This window comes from Aythya marila, assembly GCF_965140915.1.
Source record: "Aythya marila genome assembly, chromosome: 1".
NCBI lineage: Eukaryota > Metazoa > Chordata > Aves > Anseriformes > Anatidae > Aythya > Aythya marila.
In genome coordinates, this window is record NC_139042.1 from 31445882 (window position 1) to 31469001 (window position 23120).

The following is a 23120-nucleotide window of genomic DNA, read 5'->3' on the forward strand; positions in this document are numbered from 1 at the left end:
TTACATTTTCTCTTTAAGTCATGGCCAGCTAAAACAAAATGAAAAACAAAGTAAATCAAATTTGAAAACACATACTACAAGACTGGTGGTATATACCATAAACAGTGGCATTCCTACACTTTTAAAAGAAAAAAAAATCTCACGGAATAATTTGAAATAGAAATCACCATTAATCCTTCTCTAAAACTGTCTCTCTAAGAGCCTCTCAAGAGCATTTTGATCATGCTGCTGAGGGCCCTCCAGACTCCTGGGGGAATTTCCAACACCCACCTCTTTATTTTCTCAGGCAGTCACAGGAAAAGAGGTTTTGCTGAAGATGCCAGCGCGTACTAGGCTAGTCAGGATGCCTTAGGCTTAACCCTTTCAGGGCTCTGACCACCCTGAAGATACGATCTTCACGTTGTGCTTTACAGCATTAACTTGGCTTATGTCCCAAGGATGTAAGATAACAGCTTCAAAAAATGTGTTTCCTGTTGCTACAAAAATGTTAGCTGAGCATCTCACAGTCCTGCAACAGTTAGCTTGGAACCTCTCTTATCCTCAGTGCCTTTTAACTGCAATACATTCAGTCAACTCTAATTCTTTTTTGATACATACATGTATATTTCATGGCATACTGTACAGAGTTCTGCTTAACAGGACACCTGAGCGTTAGCATTTCTCTGGAAATAATTTCTCTAAACGATTAGGTTGTGATGAAATTCTTCCAGTTTGTTTTCCAGAGTCACATTCCATTTTCCAAAAGACTCATCATGCATGTCCTCTAAATCCATGACTTCTGGGGTAAGGAAATGGTTCTCTTTTAGGTTTCTGTCAAGCCTTGGACAGAAGTATCGTTGTAGAAACATGAGTAGTATGTCTGATTATGTGTGGTTAATTAGTCCAGTTGCAACATCTGCTCATAGAACAGAATTACAGGACAATAATTATAAATACACATTCTTCTCAGAAACAGAAACATCAAGAGTTGTGTCCACTATTTGTCATTAAACATTACCATTTAAATTGAGATGTGAGGTAGGTGGGAGAGGCAACTTTTGCCAGCTTTCAAAATGAATGCATTTTGCCCTGCACCTGGAGGCTGCTGTTGTGCAGCACACTGAATATACATCCACGTGAGTAACATAGTGCATTAGATTTACACTGTACTCCACTATCAGTTTAAAAGTTGCTTTCAGATCAGCACAAAATCCACGGGTTTTGCAAGCAACAAGTTGGGTTCCAAACCAAAGCAACCACAGATTACTTTCCTACAGGAGTGAAAAACTCAGCCAAAAGCAAGTTTAGCTCTTCTTCAGTGCTCGATGATTTCTGGTAGGCAGCCCTATTCCATAGCGTCCCAGCTAAGGCTCTCCTTGCTGGTTTGTAACCACTTCCACCGGCCAAGAATGAGAAGGCCAGAAGTCACATCAGGACAGCAGAGTAGGGTCAGGAGAAAAGCAGAGCACAACAGCCATACTACAAGACTGGACAAGGGTCAGAAATAAGTAGAGGCCAGCTACAGTCACAAGGAAAGTGTGGGAGGAGACTTGGAGGTTATAGGAGGTGGAGACTGTAAAAAATAAGAGATGGGTAATAAGTGGGCTACGGGTAGATAACAGAAAAAAATCTTTTTTTTTTCCCCCCCTCCTGGGTATGTCTTATTCCTGCCCAAAGCACTAAAACTTTGGGAAACCAAGTCAAGTGACCCAGTACACATGTTTTTCTTTGGACCATTCTCAATTAAAAACAAAACCCAAAAACATCCACATACGCACAGACAGAGCCCCTTCACAGGCCTAGAAGCAGAAGCTGTCACTTTTGCAGGACTGGGGGCAAGTCAGATTGCACATTTTGACTACATTTCAGTCATCCTAATTCCTATGGAAAGGTGATGGACTAGATAGCCAGCACCTTGACCACAGACATGGTCTCATACTTGTCATGGTTAGCTCCCTTGCCCCGAGCAGTCACACGCTTCGTGGTTTGCCTCAACGGCAGGGGAAGAGACGTTTGATTAATCTGGTGTTCAATAAATAACCAGTAAGGCTCAGGGCACATTTCTGCAGCCTTGGCGTGACTCACTTTCCGTAGCCACCTTCCAGTCAGAGGCCTGGAGCAGTAACCACCGAGGAATTCAGTCACACCAAAAGCTCAGGCTGTAGAGCTAGAGGAAGGTATGAGCAAAGGCAGCAGGAGAAGGGAGTAGCGCACATATTGGGCAAAGACTATGGATTAGCTGGAGACTCAACTCTCTATTTAATAGACCAGGGTTAAACAAAGTGCATGGATACTGTTCTGTGGTTGAATAAAGCCAGCCAGAGCCAGACTGCTGAAAGAAAGAAAAATAAAGCCCAGGCAGGAAGAGAAAAGCACAGACTAATCTTCAACATGAGTATCCTCTTCTTTCCCTTCACAAAATCTCTTCTTTTTTTTTTTTTGTTCCCAAACTTGCCACCCATCTTTTTTGTGTGTGTGTGCTTTTGTTTTTTGGCTGCACAGTATTTTAAGTTAAACATTTGCTTGATTGAATTAGCATGTATTTTCTACGCAGTTGAACCTGAGCCATTATCTAAAGAGAAAAATCTTCCAAACACACATGGCAATGAAATAAAAGAAAGCTTCTTTTGAAATTAATCTTGTAAATACTGCACAAACTTCCTTTGAAGAACCATTGCAAAAACACAGGATCATGGACAGCTGCGCATGCTTACTGGTTTAAAATTAACTTCAGCAAAAAAATTCCTTATTCCTGAAATGAAACCCTGCTGGAAATTTAGATTTTTTAACGCATAAAACAAAAACGTTACCTATTTGCAGTAATAGCATCTTTAAAACTGTACCAGTGCACAACAACTTTGATCAAAACTATTATTTTGAGGGTACCTGACAATATATTCTTCAGTAAATTTCATAAGGTATCAAAACACTTAAGGATTTTGAATAAGCCTATGACACATTGTGTTTCATACATCACATTCGTTAACAGTGCATTCCTGCACTTAAGATTCAGAAGCTTGCTTTTACACCAATTCTCCAAATCCTGTACAATGTGCCAAAGACCAAACTCAGCTCACGTGGAAATATCAAGCCAATCTCCTTGGCCTAGCTTTCAGGCAGGATGAGATTGAGGTAGATTGGTTATCACACCCTACTTACACTGAGATATTATTGTCTTGTCTACTATCTCCTAACGTAACCCATGCAACTGTACTTAATATGACCGACACTTTGTGCTTACCTTTCAACCCAAAGACAGTAAAACAGCGTTCTCCTATTCTTCCTGGACAGCAACTTAATTCTGTAAGAAGTATGCCATCTACTGATGCACTAGCACTATTTACTATGCAGTTCGTTCTTCAAGTGCCTTCACATAACCACTGACCAAGACCAATCTTAGCTGAAAAATAATAACAAATTTACAAGAAATGACAGATCTCTTGAAGCCAGTGAAATGTTTTATTTTAAGCCACTGCTAAAACAAGAACAAATTTAGTGCAACCTGGAGTTCATAATCTGAAAACTGAATATAGTTATTAAAATGGCAAAACTCATCACCATTATACAGTACAAGACCTTCATATTCATTGAGTACAGTTACATAAACATTTATAGTAATTCAGACTGCTTTTGGTATACAGTTGCATCACTAACTGGGCTGTGAATTACCTTAACACTGCACAAATAAGCAGCAGTTCCAGCGAATTATAATAAAGTTTAGTATTAAATACTATTTAGACATTACAACAGAACAAAGGCCCTCTAAAACTAAAACCCCAGCTATACAACAGGAATGTACAAAGATGGTATAAAATAAAGTGTCTACAGTGGCTGGGCTCTGTACTTGCCTCTTCAGAGCTCAAGTAAAGTAAATGCTTGACAGTAGTGGCTCTTGCTGAAAAGCCAGAATTCTTGCACTAAAATCATTCCTTAATCTTTGCAAATCACCTGTGTAAAACTAATTTTTTTTTTGCGCTGGTGACAGTGTTTGGTACTTACTGTGTTCCCATCTCCAACAATATGTGGCTCTTTATAGAAAAGGTCCCAGACAAGTAGTATTTGAAAACATTTAAAATCTGGTACCATTCTGGGGAGACCTAATTAGTCTCGGAATGTGGGTTGCTGGGTTTATGTGTTTGCTTTTTTTTTTATTATTATTTTTTATTTTATTATTTTTAAAAAGTTTACACAATCTTTTTTTTTTTTTTTTTTTTTTTACTCAAGAACAAACATACTATGCAAACTATATTCAAGTACGTGGTATTGACTCCTTTTTCACATCCTCATTTTGAGATAGTAGATCTTTAAGCTTAGCATGTGGATTTGTCTTGTTTTCTATATTTAGGCTTTATGCATACTTTTGTATGATTTATGTACTCCATTGCAAATGTTTAGATTTATGTTAAATATGGCCACTTCTATTTGCTAATTTATAGAGGGATGATTTTCCAAGTGCTTTTTCTATAGTATCTTACAAAACATCAAACCAGTTCTATTTTTCAGAACACCAAATGTATTTAATGAAGTGTTAAAGAGAGGGTGCCTTATGGAACAGTAACACCACTGTATATTTTCTTTAAAATTAAATTACTATGTCAGGTTTCCCATACAAAAAATGCAAGAGGAAAAAAAAACTACACCTCATTATGTGTTTATAAAGCACATTTGTCTGGTTTAACTGGACCAAAACGTGGTCCTCTATGTTTTTACAGTTTTCATTTTCACTTCTGTATTTGTGGTCAGGAGTTTTAAATAAACTTAGTAATAGCATTAAGACTCACTTTAGCAAAGAACAGCTGTGTCACTAATATGACAGACAGCAACAGTTAGACACAATCAGAGTAAGGTTTCCCCAACGGTTATTAAAATTATTCAATTATAATAATTTAGAAAGGCTGTTTTTATGCTTTTTCCAATTTCAGTAGCCAAGAAAAGTAGTCAAGGCATCCAGAATACAAGTTGAAAACAATTTGTGTAGAAAATTGTTTTGTTTTAAGTAAAAAATGAAATATTTTGTAACTTTTCTCCTCGTGTAATTTGGAAGCTGTTACTTTCCTTGCAGGCTAATAAATCAACTTCTTCATTAACACCAATCAATAGAGTTATGCAATGTATTTGATCCAGTCTGAAAAGATGACTCCATTTACAACAACCATTTTTAGTGCAACTATTGTCTAATTAACTTTTGGAACAGTTTTAAGTTTTCAAATTTGCACAATCTGCTTCCACCTTTTAACCAGAAAAGGCAATTAAAAAGAAAAAGCTTCACCAACTTCTCAGCTGGGCTTTTTGGACAAGTACAGAAACACTGTACTAGCCCTATTGTATCCTCACGTCATGAGTTTTCACTTCAGATGGAATACCAAAATGCAAAGCTAAAATTAGTTCCGAGGAATGCTTTTTTTTTTTGTATTTGATCTTCTTGACATTTCAAATTTCAAGTTAAATTGATGCAAGTACATTAATGATCTATTAAAGGGAAAATGTTAAAGCCAGAGAATGGCTCCAAACTTTTGTCTAGAACAAAGCTGAAAGTCAATGTTGTCAAAGGCTACACCTAGGGGGGGGGGAGGGGGGGGAGGGAAGGAAAAGGAAAATTTGGGGGAGGGTGAAGAAACATAAAGAAATAAATGTGCACAACCCTTCAAGTGTATTTGTCATTAGTCCCATCCTCCACATATAAAAATTAAAATCTTTCCCCTCTGTGCTCTAGAGAAAACACATTTCTGTCACTTAACGTCAATTACCTATAACAAGGAAAAACAGCACAATTTTGTTGTTTGGTTTTTTTTTTTTGGTCTTTGTGTCTTTGTCAAATGACATACATAAATCTTTCAATCAGTGAAATGATACATGAAGTGAGGTAATAACCTATAAGAATAACATGGAATTTTAAGTTAGCAGTAAAAATTTATGTTGCATGTTCCTATAGGTGAGATCTAATACATGTACAGATACATACACATACCTATGTGTGTGCGCGCGCACGTGTGTGAACATATTTGCATATACAAATCTTTACCTCAGTTTGAAAGGTAAACTCTGAGATCCAAGACAGGGTCCCTTTTGAAATCCAGATGACAAATGAAGACTAGAACTACCCAGGTCTCTACAAAAAGACCTTCAATGACTAGCAGAATACCTTCCTGACACACAAAAACATTGCAAGAAAAGTGCTCTTGAGATTACCAGTGTGACACCTTAGAGTAATTTAGGAGGGCAGGAGGAATCAGTTGCCATATTGCACTAAAATTCATGAATAGATTTAGAGACTTCACTTATTTTCATTTAGGATCCAACCCTGAAAGTCATACGACATACCAACAGTGTATTTCCTTGTGACAAAGCCATTAGGATTCTGTGGCTCATCCAACATAAGCAGAACTCCACGATTCTCTTGCAAGTGATTTGAATTTTGAGGTGGCAGCCTTGTAATTACTAGCATGTGTCTTTTTCTAAACAAAGGATGTACAAACAAACATAACCCAAAAAGCACTTTCAAACCACAGGATAAAAATCCAGATTTTCCTTCAGATAGGAATGCAAGTCAGCAGCACTAGTAAGAAACATTAGATTTGCTATAACGACTTGACCAGAAGTGCCTTGAAAAAAAATCAGCAAAGGTAGTTAAGAAAAATGAAAAATCAATTTACAACAAATTTCTCCTTTATGTTTTAATTAGCCTTCCTTGCTAATATTGAAGTGCTCAAAATGTAACAAAATTCTCTTCATTACTGGTGAGAAAACTTATATGGAAGGTAAGAAATAAAGAATTAGACTGGTCAAATAGATGAGCAAAATTCTCAGAGGAAAAAGATTCTATCTGCCACTTTGAACATATGTGTGTGTGAGGCTGTCCCGGATTTGGCCTGGATAAAGTTAATTTTCTTCATGGAGTTTCACAGGGTGCTGTGTTTTGGATTTGTGATGAGAACAATATTGATAACACACTGATGTTTTTGTTGTTGCAGAGCAGCACTTACACAGAGTCTGGAAGTTTTCAGCCCCTCCTGCTGCCCTGACAGTGAGCAGGCTGGGGGTGCACAAGGAGCTGGGAGAGGACACAGCCAGGACAGCTGACCCCAACTGGCCAGAGGGATATCCCACACTATATAGATGACATAACGCTCAGGAATAAAGCTGGGGTAAAGGCAGCAAGGGGGGGATTTGGAGTCATGGCATTTGTCCTGCCAAGCAACTGTTAGGCATGACGGAACCCTGCTTTGCTGGAAATGGCTGAACACCTGCCTGCCGATGGGTAGTACTGGATGAATTCCTTGTTTTGCTTTGTGAGTGCGGCTTCTCTTTACTTATTAAGCTGTCTTTATTTCAGTCCACAAGTTCTCACGCTTTCACCTTTCCAGTTCTCCTCACCATCCTGCTGAGGGGGAAGTGAGCAAGCAGCTGTGGGGTGCTTATCGACCTACTGGGGTTAAACCACAACAGAGACCAACAAACAAATTCTTCAGACTCAACATTAATGTCTGTTAAAGTGTTCACATACAAGAAGCTTCAGGATGAAATTTAACAATTTAAACTCGATTGGCAAGATTCAGGAAACTTTGCCGAAGGTTTTATGAAATTATGCTCAGCTGCCCACTCTGCCCTTCTACCACAAGTTACCAGTTCTCTGGTCAACAAGAGAAAACATGTATTTGCACCTCAATTTCAGAGCAGACTCACATCTTCACAGGCAGTTAAATCTGATAAAGGCAGCTATGAAAGCAGACTGTCCTAAAGGTCTGCTTGGACAAGCCACAATTTTCCCCCTGGTTATTCTGCCCTTGGGCACAAAACACCTGGCCAAGACCAGTAATTTTTATCGTTGTCTGCAGTAGGATTTTTTGGAACGCATTTTTCTAGAATATAAACTCTCTTAGTCCTACTGCAAATACAGCACACACAAATGGGAAAAAGGGCTATCCTGGTACAGCAGGAATCCTGAATATCACGCCTGAGACCGTCTCCTCTCAACTACTGTCATGGACAAGGTATTTTTTTCATAACTATTTCAATGGTCTGAACACAGCAGTAAATACAAGTTATGCATGGCTGGACAATATCGATTATGGACTGAATAAACATACCATGTGCACAGTATCACAAAGCACAGCACAGCTATTTTGACTTTCACCTCAGTCTTTTAAATGCTGACAATTACTTGAACATTCATTAATTGGATTTTACATTGCGTATCTGTGTTCTTCCTATCTCCTTTTCAAAGAGGAATGAAGCGAAGAGTGTTGCATCTTTGGATTTTTTTTCAGGCATTTTCCAGTAGCCACCCAACCAAAGACTTATTCAGAGCTTGCTCTCCATCAGACGCCTTCTCTATCATTTCACAGTACTTCAACACTGCTTGCAAGAGATCTCCCACTTTCCAATCCCTTTCTCGCAGTCTTCTGGAAAGCTAAAGGGGAGACAGGGAACATAAAATATTTTGACCAGCACATCCTGATTAGCAGTTGCAAAAGTTATTCTTGAAACATTAGCTCATAAGAGATCAGTTGTAACAAGTTAATCATTATTCCCACATCTATAAAAACAAAAACTTCCTCAAGGATCAAGCACTTTTCTTTTGGGCAGTTTTCACTAAAATTTCTTCTGCAGGGAGTGACATTTTCAAATGATGTGGTGCCACAGGTATGAGGGCTGTGGTTCATCAAGCCTGCAGAAAACAGGAAATTCTGAACACAAGATTAAGACATTTGCCACCCCTCCCATGCCAATAACGCACATATAAAAAGTCAAAACTCAGTCTTAATAAAAGGATGTGGATTTTCCTTTCACAACATATAGTGTGGTTTGGGTGGTACGGATGCTACCCTCAACGGAAACAGCGTCTTCAGAGCTGGGAAATTATGGCATCTTAGGGAAGAGGAAAAGGTGAGGGTTATGTTAAACTACCACTTGGGAACACAGATTGGTGGAGCTTAAAACATTTTTTTCACCCAGGAATCCAAGCAAGAAACTTCCTCTACTGATGTGTCAAGATTAGCTACGTATGGAAGAAAGCCAACACTAAGACACAACGGATTTGTCAGTTTGCCTAGGAGCAAAAAAATCTTTTAGTTTAAAATACATATATTCTTGGTAGCTTGCAGCATCACCATCAATGCTGCGTTTAATAAAGACAATTTAGACATTCACCTTATTCTTTGCAATGGTAGGATTTTATTGGTTTTTATAGCCCTTACAGTGATATTCTATAAATTAAGTTTTCAAAAGTCATAAACAGTAGTCAGTGATATAGCTTCCACAGCTACCAAATGAAATATTCATGGTGTTGTTTTTTTTCTTTTCCCCAAGACCTGTCAGACTGAAATATGTAAATTCTAGGAAAGAAATGAAGAGGAAGACAACTTCTCCCAGATACTTCACCTAGGTGATATTCCAACTGCAACAAGGCAGGTGATGGAACTGGCAGGAACAGTGTGGACACTGAACATTTTAGTCTGTATTTTTAGTTATACATGCTTTTAGGACTGGCTTGCCTACAAAACAGTTAGCTTCCTGAGCAAGCATTAATTTGAATGAGCAAAAAAGAATCCTCTAATCTTGAATATATACTGAAAACAAACTTTTTGCAGTTAAAACACAGATTCTACATATAAATTCTATATATAAGAGAGACTGAACTCTGTCGTTATTTCTGTGAATTATTTGTAACATTTGAAATACACAATTAAACAAGAGTTAATAATCTGCAACAGGCAATTTTATAAATGGTGTATAAAAGGATAGCGTTTTTTCTTATGCCAGAGAGGTTTGGCTAAAGTCTAAAGACCTCCTTAAGCAAATACAGCCTAAAATTTCTGCCTAAAGAAAAAGATAGCATCACGGTAAGACGAGAGCAAGCACCTGGCTTCGCTTATCTTTCTGTTTTAATTGAAATCAAAGTTTAATCCCACCAATTCTTTATGTCTGATGTTTCCTACCAGCACACAAATGAAACAACTGAGTTTACTCAAGATGGACACCAGAAATCCTACAACAGCTAGATACACACTGATTAAAAATTCAGTGTTTTCAAGGTACTTGCATATCCATATTGTCGAGGCTTCCTAAAAAGAAAAATGAGACCTATCTACTCTAATTTACCAGCTTCTTGTACTAGGTCCTAACCAATGTATTTTGTTTCATACACAGGTAATTAACTTTTCTGCCTTATTGAGCATAATATGAACATTGAAGAGTTTATATCCAGTATCAGCTAGTAATACCTAACCTGATATATACTAGTAGTACTTTTATCTTTCATACAGCCACATCACATTAGTGGCTCATTATCCCACTCTAAAGAAGCATTTCTTCAGTCTTTCTTCCCTTCCAGAACCCTCCAACTGTTTATAGTGAAAATTATTTTCAATGTGATCTAAAAAGCCCAGGTTCATTCCTTATATAACTGAGGTACCTTGCCAAAATAGCAATGAGATGATCAAAAAAAAAAAAAAAAAAAAAAAAAAAAAAAAAACATAGCTGGGAAAGATTCTCTGTAGAGGTCAGTTCAGTTTTCTGCTGGGCTGCAGTGCCCTCTGGAGGTACCTGTCTAGCTTTACTAGCAACAGAACCGAGAATGACTACTAATTTAAGAACCTCAATTTGGGTCAAAAGATCACCAGCGTGAGCCTAACTATAAGACTTATTAAATTGTACTGGTAAATATCTCATTTTTATTATTATAATCCTGAAAGAACAGAGGGACCTTTCTAAAGGATCTTATTAAAGTTACAAGCATCCTTTCAGAAAGTTTTCGTTATTTAAATTTATATATTTTTTTAATATTTTTAAATAGACTTCAGTTTTTAAATATATTTTTTTAAATATATTTTAATTTAAAAAACTGATCACATGATGTTGTATGCATCCTAGTCTTTCCTATAACAGATTGTTCAGAGACAGTGCTCTGAGAATTCTGCACTTTCCTTCAAACCCTACGAAAGAGGGAAAGATGCTGAGCCTGACTGACAATAACAGGCGGTGTTCTGGGGTTTGGCAATTCAGCCCAGACATAAACAGGTCTGTAGACAGACAGCGTTACACATTACAACTGGGAAATGGGACAGAATAAAAGCCAGGTAATCTTTCTCTGCCCCAAAAGGGAAAAATCAGTATTTCAGTTCATTTTAACATAACTGCACTTGGAGAACGAAAAATTAATATGTAAAACCAAGTGAATCAATTATTAAAAATGTATATTTTTTTTCAGGATTGCACTATTGCCTGCCTGAAGATCCTATGTTTTTATTTTTTAGGTGTTAATTCTGTATCACTTTATTACTTGTGTCAGGTAGCAGAACATTACTTTTTTTCTTTTCTTTTTTTTTTTTTTTTTTTTTTTTTTTAAAGGAGTCTACACACAGCAGATGCTTATCTTTCAGAGTGCTCTTTTCAGCATATTCTCTTATTAGGGTAGCTAGAATGGTTTCCAGATACTTTCCTATGTGTTTTTAGGCATCAGTTCAAAGAGTAAGTTGGCAGATTACAAAGTTACGATGGTAAGAAGTTGCAGAAGAATTAGAAATACTTCTAAGCCAAACATGCCAACCTCCAGAAAAGGAGCAGAGGCGATATATTTCAACTTGCCCCAAAAGTTATTTCCCAAAGTTCTGGGTCATTTTAAATAAGAATACAAAAATTGGGCAGATTAGAACCTTGTGAAGATCAGCAAGGAGAATTGCAGAGCCCTGCAGCTGGGGAGGAGCAACCCAGACACCAGGACATGCTGGGGGTACCCAGCTGGAAAGCAGCTCTGCAGCAAACGACCTGGGTGGGGGTCCCCGGTGGACACCAAGCTCAGCATGAGCCAGCAATGAGCCCTTGCTACAAAGAAGGCTGATGGCATCCCGGGCTGAGTTTGGTCAAAGGAGGTGAACGTTCCCCTCTATTTATCACTGGCGAGGGCCCCCTGCAAGTTCCAGCACACCCACTAAGATACAGACATGGCCATTCTGTAAGAAGTTCAACAGCTACCAAGATGAATAAAGGACTGGAATATCTTTTCTGTGAGGACAGCCTGAGGGAGCTGGGACCATTCAGCCTGGAGAAGACAAGACTGGGGGTGGATCTATAAATCCCCGAAGGGAAAGTGCAAAGGGGCCACCTCCAGGCTCTTTTCAATGATGCCCAGTGGCAGGACAAGAGGCAACGGGCCGAAACTGGCACACAGCAGGTTCCCTCTGAACATCAGGAAACACTTCTGTGCTGTGCAGGTGACAGAACACCAGCACGGGCTGCCCAGAGAGCCTCCCAGAGAGCCTTCCTCCTTGGAGATCTTCAAAAGCTGCCTTGATGTGGTCCTGGGCACCCTGCTCTGGGTGTCCCTGCTTGAGCAGAGGGGAAGTTGGATCAGATGGCCTCCAGAAGTCCCTGCCAACCTCAGCCCTGCTGTGGTTCTGTGACTTAGTGCTCCCAGGATCACATGCATACACCACACAGTTACGCACACAAAAGAGAAAGCCAGCATTATTTTCTGGACGGACTTTCTACAGGTAGAAAGGGAGAAACCAGCCTTAGGAAAATTCAGCCCACGTCTGATCCAGACTGACCTTCAGATACCTTTCACACTCTTAACACAAGTCTACAGTAACTAAGCACCACTGGTGCAAACATTCACCTAAGTTTGGGAGCCTTTAGTATTCTGTAATATTGACCTCTACTTCCCTTCACACCCCATTTCTCCTGAAATACTGATCTGAGTTTTGGTTAAGCACCAAGTTGAAGACTCAGTAGCAAGTTTCTGTGCAAGCTTTAGCTTCCTTAGATACTTGTACACATTTATTTGTTTTTGCCTAGGTATTCATTATTAAATGCATGCTAATGGAATCATTAACTTTTGACTTAACATTTAACTTCTCCACATTTTTAACTTGTGGTAACTTTTCCACACATTACAAGGTCACAAAATAAAAATAGTTGGGAAGTTATCATTCCTATCAACCTCATGCAGGTGTTGTCTCTAATGCTGTTTAGTTAGGCCTTCAGTAGCTATGCAAAGTTGAATTAATTCCTTGGCAGAAGATAAAAAAAAAAAAAATAGCTAATATGTGGTAAATGCTGGATTATCATGTACAGTTTGGTGTGTTATCACAAAGGAATAAATTTTATGATTCACAGTAATACAAAGTTTCTATCACGCTTGCGATGGAAATATTCTCAGGTCAGCAGGTATGCCAAAATTTTGGCCTTTCCCTAAGAGATGCAAATTCCTGAATCTTCTCTAATTCCTTTACATTCAGCTTTCTCTTTGGTCACATAAAATTCAATCTCTAAAACCAAAACAAAGGCACCTAAAATGAAACCGCCTTATTGAGCCTTCTTAATAGCTTTGATTGCAGCTGCTTCCAGAATAAAAACATACATAATACTTAATTAGAATCTAAATCTCATTCTGGTAAGAAAATGTGCATTTGCTGGCATAAAACCTGAGACAGTACATCAGAACATAACATTACAAATCCATTTGCATAAGCAAATTCTCAGAAATGAGAAGTTTCAAATTAGAAGTTTCAATTTTTAGTCAATTAAATGCTAAGTTTAAAAAAGTGCTTGAAAAAGTACATTTTTCACTGAACAAAAATGCTCTAATTGTATCTTCCTCAGAGTAAGCCTAGGAAAACAACTTGTGAAACAAGATAGCTCAGCTTTGATTAATGCTGTTTTATTTACGGTACATGCACAGACTAAACAGCCTGTTCCACTTTGACCTATCTGGATTTAAATAATGATTTTCCTCACTGGCATACCTCATTATTTTTGATTGGAAAAGCTCAATGGCTGATGTAGCAAATAAAAACAAAGCAAAGCCTGCTTTCACCGCCTCCCGCCTCTCCCCCGGTGTCCAGCAAACCAAAGCACTTACCAGGACAAATTCTCCTGTAGCAGTGTCATGAAAGTGAAGATCGGACACCTCTGTTTCAGAAGCTACCAGCCACTGGAGTGCTGCTCTGAGCTGGGGGTCCACTAGATTTGGTTCCAGATCAATATTTACTATGGCTAAAGTCTTTTTTACTTGCTCCAAACCTAACATTAAAAATAAAGTCATTAAATCTACAGGCTCAAATTGTTTCAAAAAGTCTGTGTAGTTCATTGATTAGACTATTATCTTAAATACATTAATACAGACAGAGAGTATGAAGGGCAAAATTTTACAACTGAATACAAACATGTGAGTATTAAAAGGAATCTAAGCTTTAATGCATGTTCCAAATGACAATGAGTTGAATTTAATACCACCTTTCAAACTGAACAGTAATAGTCTCACATCCTTCAGTTGTTTCAGTTTTCCAGCTGCTGTTTTTTCTCTGCCTTCATCTAATAAATTTTCTAGTTTGTATTTCACAACTCCTTCCTGTATAAAGTTAATCAGATTTCCTGATTTTTTTCAAACTATAGTGCTGTTCTAACTGTTCCAACCAAGTTGCTACAGTTGAAGTACATAAGGTATGTACATGCTCCTAACTGTCAACCTAAGTTTGTTTTTGGTGAGTAACAGAGTATTGGTCTAGGAGTCCCAAAATCTAATACATTTATAGGAGAAAGAACCGATTAAAAAAAAAATTAGTGACACTAAACTCCACAGAAAGCACTGCGGTAACATATCACTAGGAAATTTGGATATGTTTCTTAGTTTTATAAAATAAATGTGCATTTGAGAATGACAAGACTTTGTCTCAAACCACTTGAGAAACAAGGTACAGTCAGCTCTGACAAAGCCAGACCTTCTAGATATTGACATAATTATATCTTCCAAATGTACAAGACCACACACAAAGTTTTTCTACCCAGAATACTACTTAAATGGTCTTACAATGAAAGCAACAGAAGTCTTCTCAAAACGATACCAAGATGAAGTAATCACACTGAAGAAATGGTCACTAGAAAATCCACTATACAGTATAAAGCAGTGTCTTGAACTACAGGAGACACTAACTGTGTAAGAAATAAAATTAAACCCTATTTTCCTCAAGCAATTTGATCATTTGAGATGCTTTTTTTTGTTGTTGTTGTTAGTCAGGAAAAACAAAAAGCAATAGTATACCGACAGCCTAGATTAAACCTACACAACGGAAAATATTAATTGTAATTAATTTTTGAGGATAGACACACTCAATGACTCAGTTATTGCCTTAATACCTCACAGGAAGATCTAATTTACAGAAAAAAAGTCAAGAAATGTGGTTTAAACCAGTACAGTCTCCCAGGAGCTTAAAATACACATACAATCACACACCTTTCTGCTTATGTCGTTGCATTTGAAGACATGCAACGTGACTGAACAACCACTGTAAACAGGTAGTAGAGGTTTCTTGAAATTATTTTATCCTCAGAATATAGCAAAACCAATGAAAACCTCTGTAATTTACTTTAAGATCAGCCTCATACTGAGAAACCAAAACACAGAAAGCACTGTGTATTCACTTGAGTTAACAATCTTTTGCACTTCACTCAGACTAGAACCAGTGCAAAGTTCTCTGAAAACAAAGAAGCTGTAACAGGAGTCCAGACAGACCCTGTTTTGTATTTCACTAAGAAAAGGATTCAATACATTTGCTAGAATGCCAATTTTTTTGCATCGTTTCTCATAAACACTCTTCAAAGCTTACTATGGTCAGTATGAATGACTTTTTCAATGTCTCAAACAATCATGCAGATGCACTGCCATCACTCATCATATATTTCACAAATAAGATATGCTATGCATATAAATTTATACTTTCAAGAAACTGACCAGTGTTCACTACCATACATTAAATACGTGTGTTATCTGAAAGTGAGAGACTAGCATTTCTCAAAGGCTGAATTAGCAAGTGCATTAACAAGTGTTTGCAGGGTATTAGTCTGTGAAAATATCCCAATGCTTGACTGACATATGATATGATCAATACGGATTAATAGGGTTGTAATTTTGTTTTGAAGATTACAAAAGCAAAGAATAAACAAAAATAACTTATGTCAAGTGCACAGGCCAAGAACAGCAGTGTACACTGGAACTGACATTACCTTCTACAGCATCCTTGGTGTCTTCATCTTTATCGTCTGTTCCATCACTGTATTTTTAAAATATAACAAAAATATTAATATATGCACAATAAATATAGTCAATCTTAAGACTGTAATGAAGGTTAAACAGTAAAGGACAGGAAGATCATAGAAGAATTAAGAAATGACGATGAAAAGAAGCTTTGCTTCTCACACCATTTCATGGTGGAAATAGATTTGTCATGGAGTTCATGAGATTTGCTCTTAGAGGAAGAGAGGAAAGGAGAAACATGAGAAGAGACCTTTTAGAATGAGATGAAAACTTGTTGATTTTAATTAAGTAGGACAGTTTAGTTTTGCTTCATATGCAAAAAGGTTGAGCCATCTTATATCACAGGTATGAACAGCTATAGGTTATTCAAAGCTGCTGCATGGTAAGTGTTCTACAAAAATCATTCACCAAGCAATTTTGAAAGTTTCCACTAGGTAAAAGAAAAACAGAAATCCTGTAGGAAGCAAGCTCTAGTTTGCATGAAAAAAATAAATCTAAAAATTTGTAAAACCGCAAGCAAAAACATGCATAAATGGGACCTGTCATTTTGCAAGCAGAACACATTCATCATTTTGCAAAGCAACACTTAACCATTCAATATGGATTAATTAATGAAAAAATCATATAGTGATTAAGTGAGAGGAGAGTGAATAATGTATAAGCATTAAAAAATGTGCCATATTCTTATTTTCCCAAAAATGATGATTACATGCATTAATTATGAGGAACCCATCTGGTTTACGTTTCTCAACTCAACCAACCTGTCTGATGTTGGAAAGGATAAATTCTCCTCATACATATCTCCTTCTAAACCAAGACTGCTCCAGCTACTGCTGTTACCATTACTGCCAGGAGAAGAAGAGAACACAGCTGAACTAGAAAAGAACAATAGCTCAAACTAGAACCTTTGCTTTCCTCAGAGCTGCTTTGACAAGACATTTAACACGAGCACTCAAACTTCCTAAACAGGTTAGCTGGAACTTCAGAGCAGCAATTTGCATACCAATGCAAAACTGGTAAGTTTCTGTACACAGGTGAAAGTATTAATTTGTACTCATTAATTTTCCAGATCAGTGCTAACAGTAATTCTGTCCTCAGGCCTAAGCATACTGTTTGTCATTTATACAAGCTCAAAAAATTCAGTGCTATTACTCACAGGAATATGGATTACAAATATAATATGTGTTTAAAGGCTAGCTAAAAGTTCCTAGTATTATGTATTGTGAAGAAAACTGCACAAATTAAATCCTTCTCATTTCAAAAGCCCAGCACTGATCTCCAACAGCTGGATAAGAAGGAATTCTTAAAATAAATCAGAAAAATACTTTTTTAAAAAATGAATTCTGAATACTGGTCTTTAAGTTAAATTTTTGTTTTATAAATCAATAATAAATCTAAGACTAAAAAGATTAATTTACTCAGTTCACAAGCACATTGCATTTATTCCATGAATACATTCAAGTCGATGCAAAGAACTGAAAAAATGTACAGTGTCTTTACACTGGTGTATTTTAGACGCTGCAGTTAATTTGCTAGCCCTGTGCTCTCGTACAAAACTGTGTTACTCATAGGATTAAATCTCCCACTTCCCAATTTCATACCTCCCCCTAAGCATGTCTGGAAGTCTTCCAGGGATAGGATTGAGACAACCAGCATGTTGTGATAAGTACAAATTATCTACTGTAGATGGTATGACCAGCCACATTGCAATTCCAGGGAACTGCTGTAAGAAAATGCTTTCTTCAGCTCAAAACTCTTCCTTCCCACTCATCCCACTCACAGCAAATAATCAAATTTAAAACAAGAAATGGTGGAAAGGAACATTTCAAGAGCCAGATACTAATTTCTTTCAAGAAGCTGTCAGTAACAGCATCACCTGTCAGTGTCTTTTGCTTCCCTGTGTGCCTGCTTCAATACTGATTTCCATATAGTAACAGCAGGTTAGCAAGCCTGCAATGTGAACACACACCCTAACTGAGGGGAAAAAAAATAAAGAAAATTGAAGAGCAGAAGCTTACAAATAAAATTGGTCCTAGAACTGCAAGCCAACCTATTAAAATGCACAATTAAAAAAAAGAAAAAGCACTAAAGGCAGTTACCAAGAATCTGCAATTACTGGTTTGATTTGCATGGAAAATGCAAATCTGGTCTTAAGAACATTTTTCAAGCTACTGTATTAGGAGTACCACAGTAAAAGTTAATATTGATTTTGTTTCTGAATTACATATATAGAATAGAGATTTAACACAATTCATTGGTATCAACGCTTTGCACTCCGGCTCTTTCTTTGAAGGTTTTAGCTTAGCAGAAGTAGAAATAAAAGCTGTCCCAGTTCTCAGACTAAAGGAAAAAGTATTTGCAAGCTAACAGAATGACCTCACGCACAGTACTTTTCTGATTAGATACATTAATCTATTTTACAGAGGTCAAACTTGGTCTGAAATTACATTGTATTTAACCAGGAGATTAGGATCGTATGGTTATATATGGCAACATATGAAGGTTGTGGTGTTTTGTTTTTGTTTTTTTTTGTTTGTTTTTTGTTTTTTTTTTGATGTCACTTTTAGTTCAGCATCTTACAACAAAGTAAATCTTGAAAATAAAGATCTGCGATGACAGAACAAGCAATAAACAGAAAAAGGCATTATAATGCTTCATGCTGCTCTTCAAAATGAGCCAGCATAAGAAGTACCCAAAAGAAAAGCTTTCAGTTATATATACGTATAAATATACACACACCCTATATATGGGATCTGTAACTCTGTTCATCTGCTTCAAGATTTTGTATTATGTGCATACAGCCAAAGGCTACAGACGTCTGCTCTGAAGTATAACCTCATCTGGATGCTCTGATTCATCTTCTGGAAAAGCCTAAGCCTATACCTATATATGTTAAATAAACAACAGTCTTAAGCTTTTTTCTATTTCTAACCTTAAGCTGCCAACATTAGAAATGCAAAGCAGATGATACAAACTTTCCTTCTTGTTTCCATTCAAATAAAGCTTCTTTCCAAGCTGTCTTGCTCCCTTGCTTACAGTTAGCTTAATCCTCTGTGAGGTGCAGAAGTACAATTTTTACATTGACCTGAGACCCACAGAGCATGGACTTTGCCAACAGAGCTACTACAAAAAATGTCTTTTTTCCCCCCCTCTGAGAGAAGTAAAGCAAAGGCAGTTAAATTGAACTGGACTGCTGCAGATTGTACTGGTATGTTTTCTGAGAAGTCTCAGACCGTCTTCCACAAATTTCAAACTACTATTAATTGAATTTGTAAGCTTATTATGAAGATAATGTAGAAAACGTTAGCTAAAGGAGTCTCAAGTGCCACTATCCCTTGAATACTGCAAAGGGCCTTGAAAATATTGGGGGAAAAGGCAGGTCCTCTGCACAAGTAAAACTTGCTTCCTGTGCACTATGTTACTCAATTATAATGTATTGGCACTACAAACAAATCAGTCTAATGCTACCTCGTACCTCAAGGATGGCACAAGATTGAGGACAGCTTCTCAGATACGAGAAAATGGCTTGCCTTAAGAAATGTTCCCTTTGCCAAGGGAACAAAGTTAACTGAAGTACTTTAAATATTTCAAATTGTCAGGGGTTACATATAATCAGTGCAATATTTTAAAATAGATGGTCCTGACCCCACACACAAAAAGAAAACACACTTTCAACTATTGTAACTGCATGATGGATGGCAAAGTTATTTTCCTGTTTAATAAAAAAGTTTGCTTAAAAAGAAGTAAAAGGAGTAAATCTTCATCACTGCCTCACACTTCCTTATTTCCTGAGAAGATTATCAAGATATTACTGTTCCACAACTGGCATTATTAGTGAAGCTTGTTTTGTTACAGAAGGTCTCCCCCTCCATGTCTTTTTGCTCAGGGCAATAACCCCAGATCCTCTCATTTCCACCTGCTAAAACCTACTGCCAAACACATGCATGCTGTTAACAATCCACAGCAGTTTTTCAAAAAAAATAATTTTGTGCATGCCAGTTTCTTCTGCCAACACCTTGCTATCCAGATTACGTCCCCCCATTCTTCAGGTTAAATCCCAGAATAGGTCATTCTTCTCCTAATGAACAGATATTCTTTAAAGTTTTAGATTTATTTTTTTTTCCATTTAAAGATGTTTGGGGAATGATAATAAAAACAGGATGGGTACTAAATGTCCAGAGTATTTTTTTGCACGTTTTTCCCCACAGCATTATTTAACCCATATTTATTCTAATTGCCAATACACTAGATCTTTTTTTCCTTATAGTTCAAATTTATCACGTAAGTCAAATTTTCACTCGTTCAATAGATAATGCATTATCAAAATAACTTTAAGGCAATGCATTCTTTCATAAAAGTATTTAGTTGTATGACTAAGAAGTTTTAGTATTGGTTGGATTAAAATACTCGGTTAAGTAAAACAAAAATATTGCAAACATTTGAGTAGTTTCATTTTAGTACCAAATATTTATTTTATTTTTTTTTTTTAAAAAAAGGAAAAGCCCTTCCCCATTTCTACTGTTCTTCAAGAGAAGTGCTGGATGTTCTATGTAAGTGTTACAACCCTCATGCAAAACTAAACTTACTCACTCCTCATACCTTGCCTATGCAAAAGCTAGGGCCACGACTCACTATAGTTTCCTCTGAGAACAGATGTTGCCGATTTTTCAGGTTCTTTCTTTAATTTAGCTGGCTACCAATCAGCCAGGGAAGTGCAGAAGCAGTTCTTGTGTAAAAATTTACCATCCCAAACAGGTAAGTTCCAACACTATGCACCTGTAAGTTCCTGGTTAGTAACACACCAGTGCACAAGCAACATCAGTTACAACAGCTTAAGAAGTCAACCCCTAAAAATAGCTGCTTAAAATCCTCATGCAAACTAAGAGCACATTTCTTCTTTTCAAGGATAGATGAATTTACATAAAGCACATTAATTTTTAAATCCAGACCACAATAAACAACACTACTGCCGAGTTGTTCTTTATGTGTGGTGACTGTTTTTAACAATACCTGCATCTTTTGCTAATATTTAAGCTGCACACAGTGTTATTTGATATAACTCCCTGACGTAAGTGAAAATGCATAGTCTACGTATTTTACACTCCATATAGTATTAACATTCATGAACAAGAAAAAAGTATCTAGTAAGAAATCAGATTCAAACACATTAGAGTCATTTTTAACACAAAGGTCATTACTGAAGACAAAATAAGATCTTTTCCTTCACCCCCCTGGAGAAAACCACTTGATATCATGTTACCTGATGCCAAGATAAATGTTTAACTGTACAAATATATTCATAGTTACCTGTCACTGAGATGAAGAAAACTGCTGCTCTCATCAAGATGTTCATCTTCAAAACTTAGATTGGACCAACTGCCAGTGCTATCATCACCAATACTAAGGCTCATCTGCTGGCTAACAATAGATTCAACAGAGTGAAATCCTTCTCTTCCAGCAGAGCTAAACAAAAATTTAAGACAAAAACATCACTACATCTCATGCCAATCCGTGTTAATTCATTTACAGAAATTTAACGTTATTGCAAAGATACTAATTTCCAAGGGGAATAAAAATAAAAGGGTGTAAAGGGTATCCATTAATTTGTACCCTGTTCTCAAAATAAGAAATAAAGCAATTAAATCAATTTGAAACTTCAACAGGCTTAGATCATGGATTGCTATTTGTAACTCTTTTACTAGAAGGCAGAGGGAATGGCACACACAATTCTTATTCCGAAGATTATTTGCTATGAAGCATTGAACAGTTTTACCATCTACGCATTTTAGTCTTACAGACTGTAGATCAAGGTATGCTTTTCAAGCAGAAGAATTAACATTTTTTGGAATTGCTCACCATAGGACTGTTCAACTCTTTCCCCTCCTTGCTTTCATTGCTACCAGCAAGGTGGTCTGCTACTGTGGGCAAATTGCTCAAGAACACAATGATATTTAACAGGTTAGAATTGTTTCATTTCTGAAAAAGGGTCTTTCCACAGATAAAGACTTGTCTTCCTGTTTCAAGTATGTGTAGAAACACATGACTTTTCCTTCCTCGGGAAATGAATTTACATTTTTAATCCAAAAAAAAAACAACAATCAAGCAGGTATGTTCAATAAATGTAGCCATTATAAGATCCTTCAAAAGACCCAGTTTCATAACTTTAAAGAAGTTTCAACTCCTTAAAAAGAAGTTATAATATGAAAACATATAGTTAGGAGCTAACCTTCATGGGTAAACCGTGGTTAGATGTAGATGACGTGGTAGAAAGCTCAAGAAAAATGACCATCCTACTACCACCACAGTGAGCAGTCACTGTAACATCCACAACTTAAAAAGCCAGCCCTAATCACACCACTGTTAATGCTTCACTCCAGTAAACATGAATTTTTGCATGCAAAGATACAGCTCAGAATAATTTGACTGTTTGAATCACAGTCCATCTGGGCAACACAGAAGGTTCAAGAAACATCACTGGATGATGCTGGAAAAAGCATTTGTAAATTTTGCTATGTTAAATCCTTAGTATCTCCTCCTTGTCACAGATATTACAACAAACAATACTTATCCTAACACTGCATTTTAGATGCTCTTGTCATATTCTAACTAAAAGTTTTAAGCAATATTTTTAAGAAGTGATTCAAAACCCAAGTACCATCTCTGATACTGTGGGTATTAAAAAAAACATATTACTGCTTTCTTTCGGTTACACACTGATTAAGGTTCCAAACTCCTCATATGCTGCACCACACTGAACAGTTTATTAGCATTTGTAAACTACCAGAATTTGTTATTAAATGCTTTTACTGAAAAGACCATAGAAATTAAAATGGGGTTTACTTTCTGCAAAAGCTCTGCCTATCACTACTCCCAAAGAACAAAAATTTCCATTGCTGTTTACAGGCAGAAGCTTAGTGTGAGTTTCAAGTCAAACCTTGAAAAAAAATGAATTCAGATCCGCTGCAGTCTTTAGCCACTAAACATAAACAGGTCTATTTTATTATTCATCATGATGTCCCTCTAGAAACTAAAGGAAAATAAATCCTCTGCCACCGTGAGGAACTCTGTGCTCCCCACCCCCTACAAAGTAGGAAAGTAAGTATTATGA

At 37.0% G+C, this 23120-nt stretch overlaps 1 protein-coding gene across 3 annotated transcripts in view; it reads right to left on the reverse strand.

The window, feature by feature from the left end:
• Positions 1–3430: 3430 nt before the first annotated feature.
• AKAP11 (A-kinase anchoring protein 11) overlaps positions 3431–23120 on the reverse strand; it is a 43745-nt gene continuing 24055 nt past the window's right edge. Inside the window, exons 8-12 of one of the 3 annotated variants that reach the window (XM_082765462.1) lie at positions 21320–21475; positions 16774–16857; positions 15982–16028; positions 13841–14001; positions 3431–8389 (exon numbers count right to left, since the gene is read on the reverse strand). In XM_082765462.1, the coding sequence (XP_082621588.1) occupies positions 8243–8389; positions 13841–14001; positions 15982–16028; positions 16774–16857; positions 21320–21475 (595 nt within the window). In that variant the 3' untranslated portion in view covers positions 3431–8242. Of the gene's footprint in view, positions 8390–13840; positions 14002–15981; positions 16029–16773; positions 16888–21319; positions 21476–23120 lie in introns of all 3 variants that reach the window. The other 2 variants (XM_082765461.1, XM_082765463.1) reach the window with 2 other exon arrangements.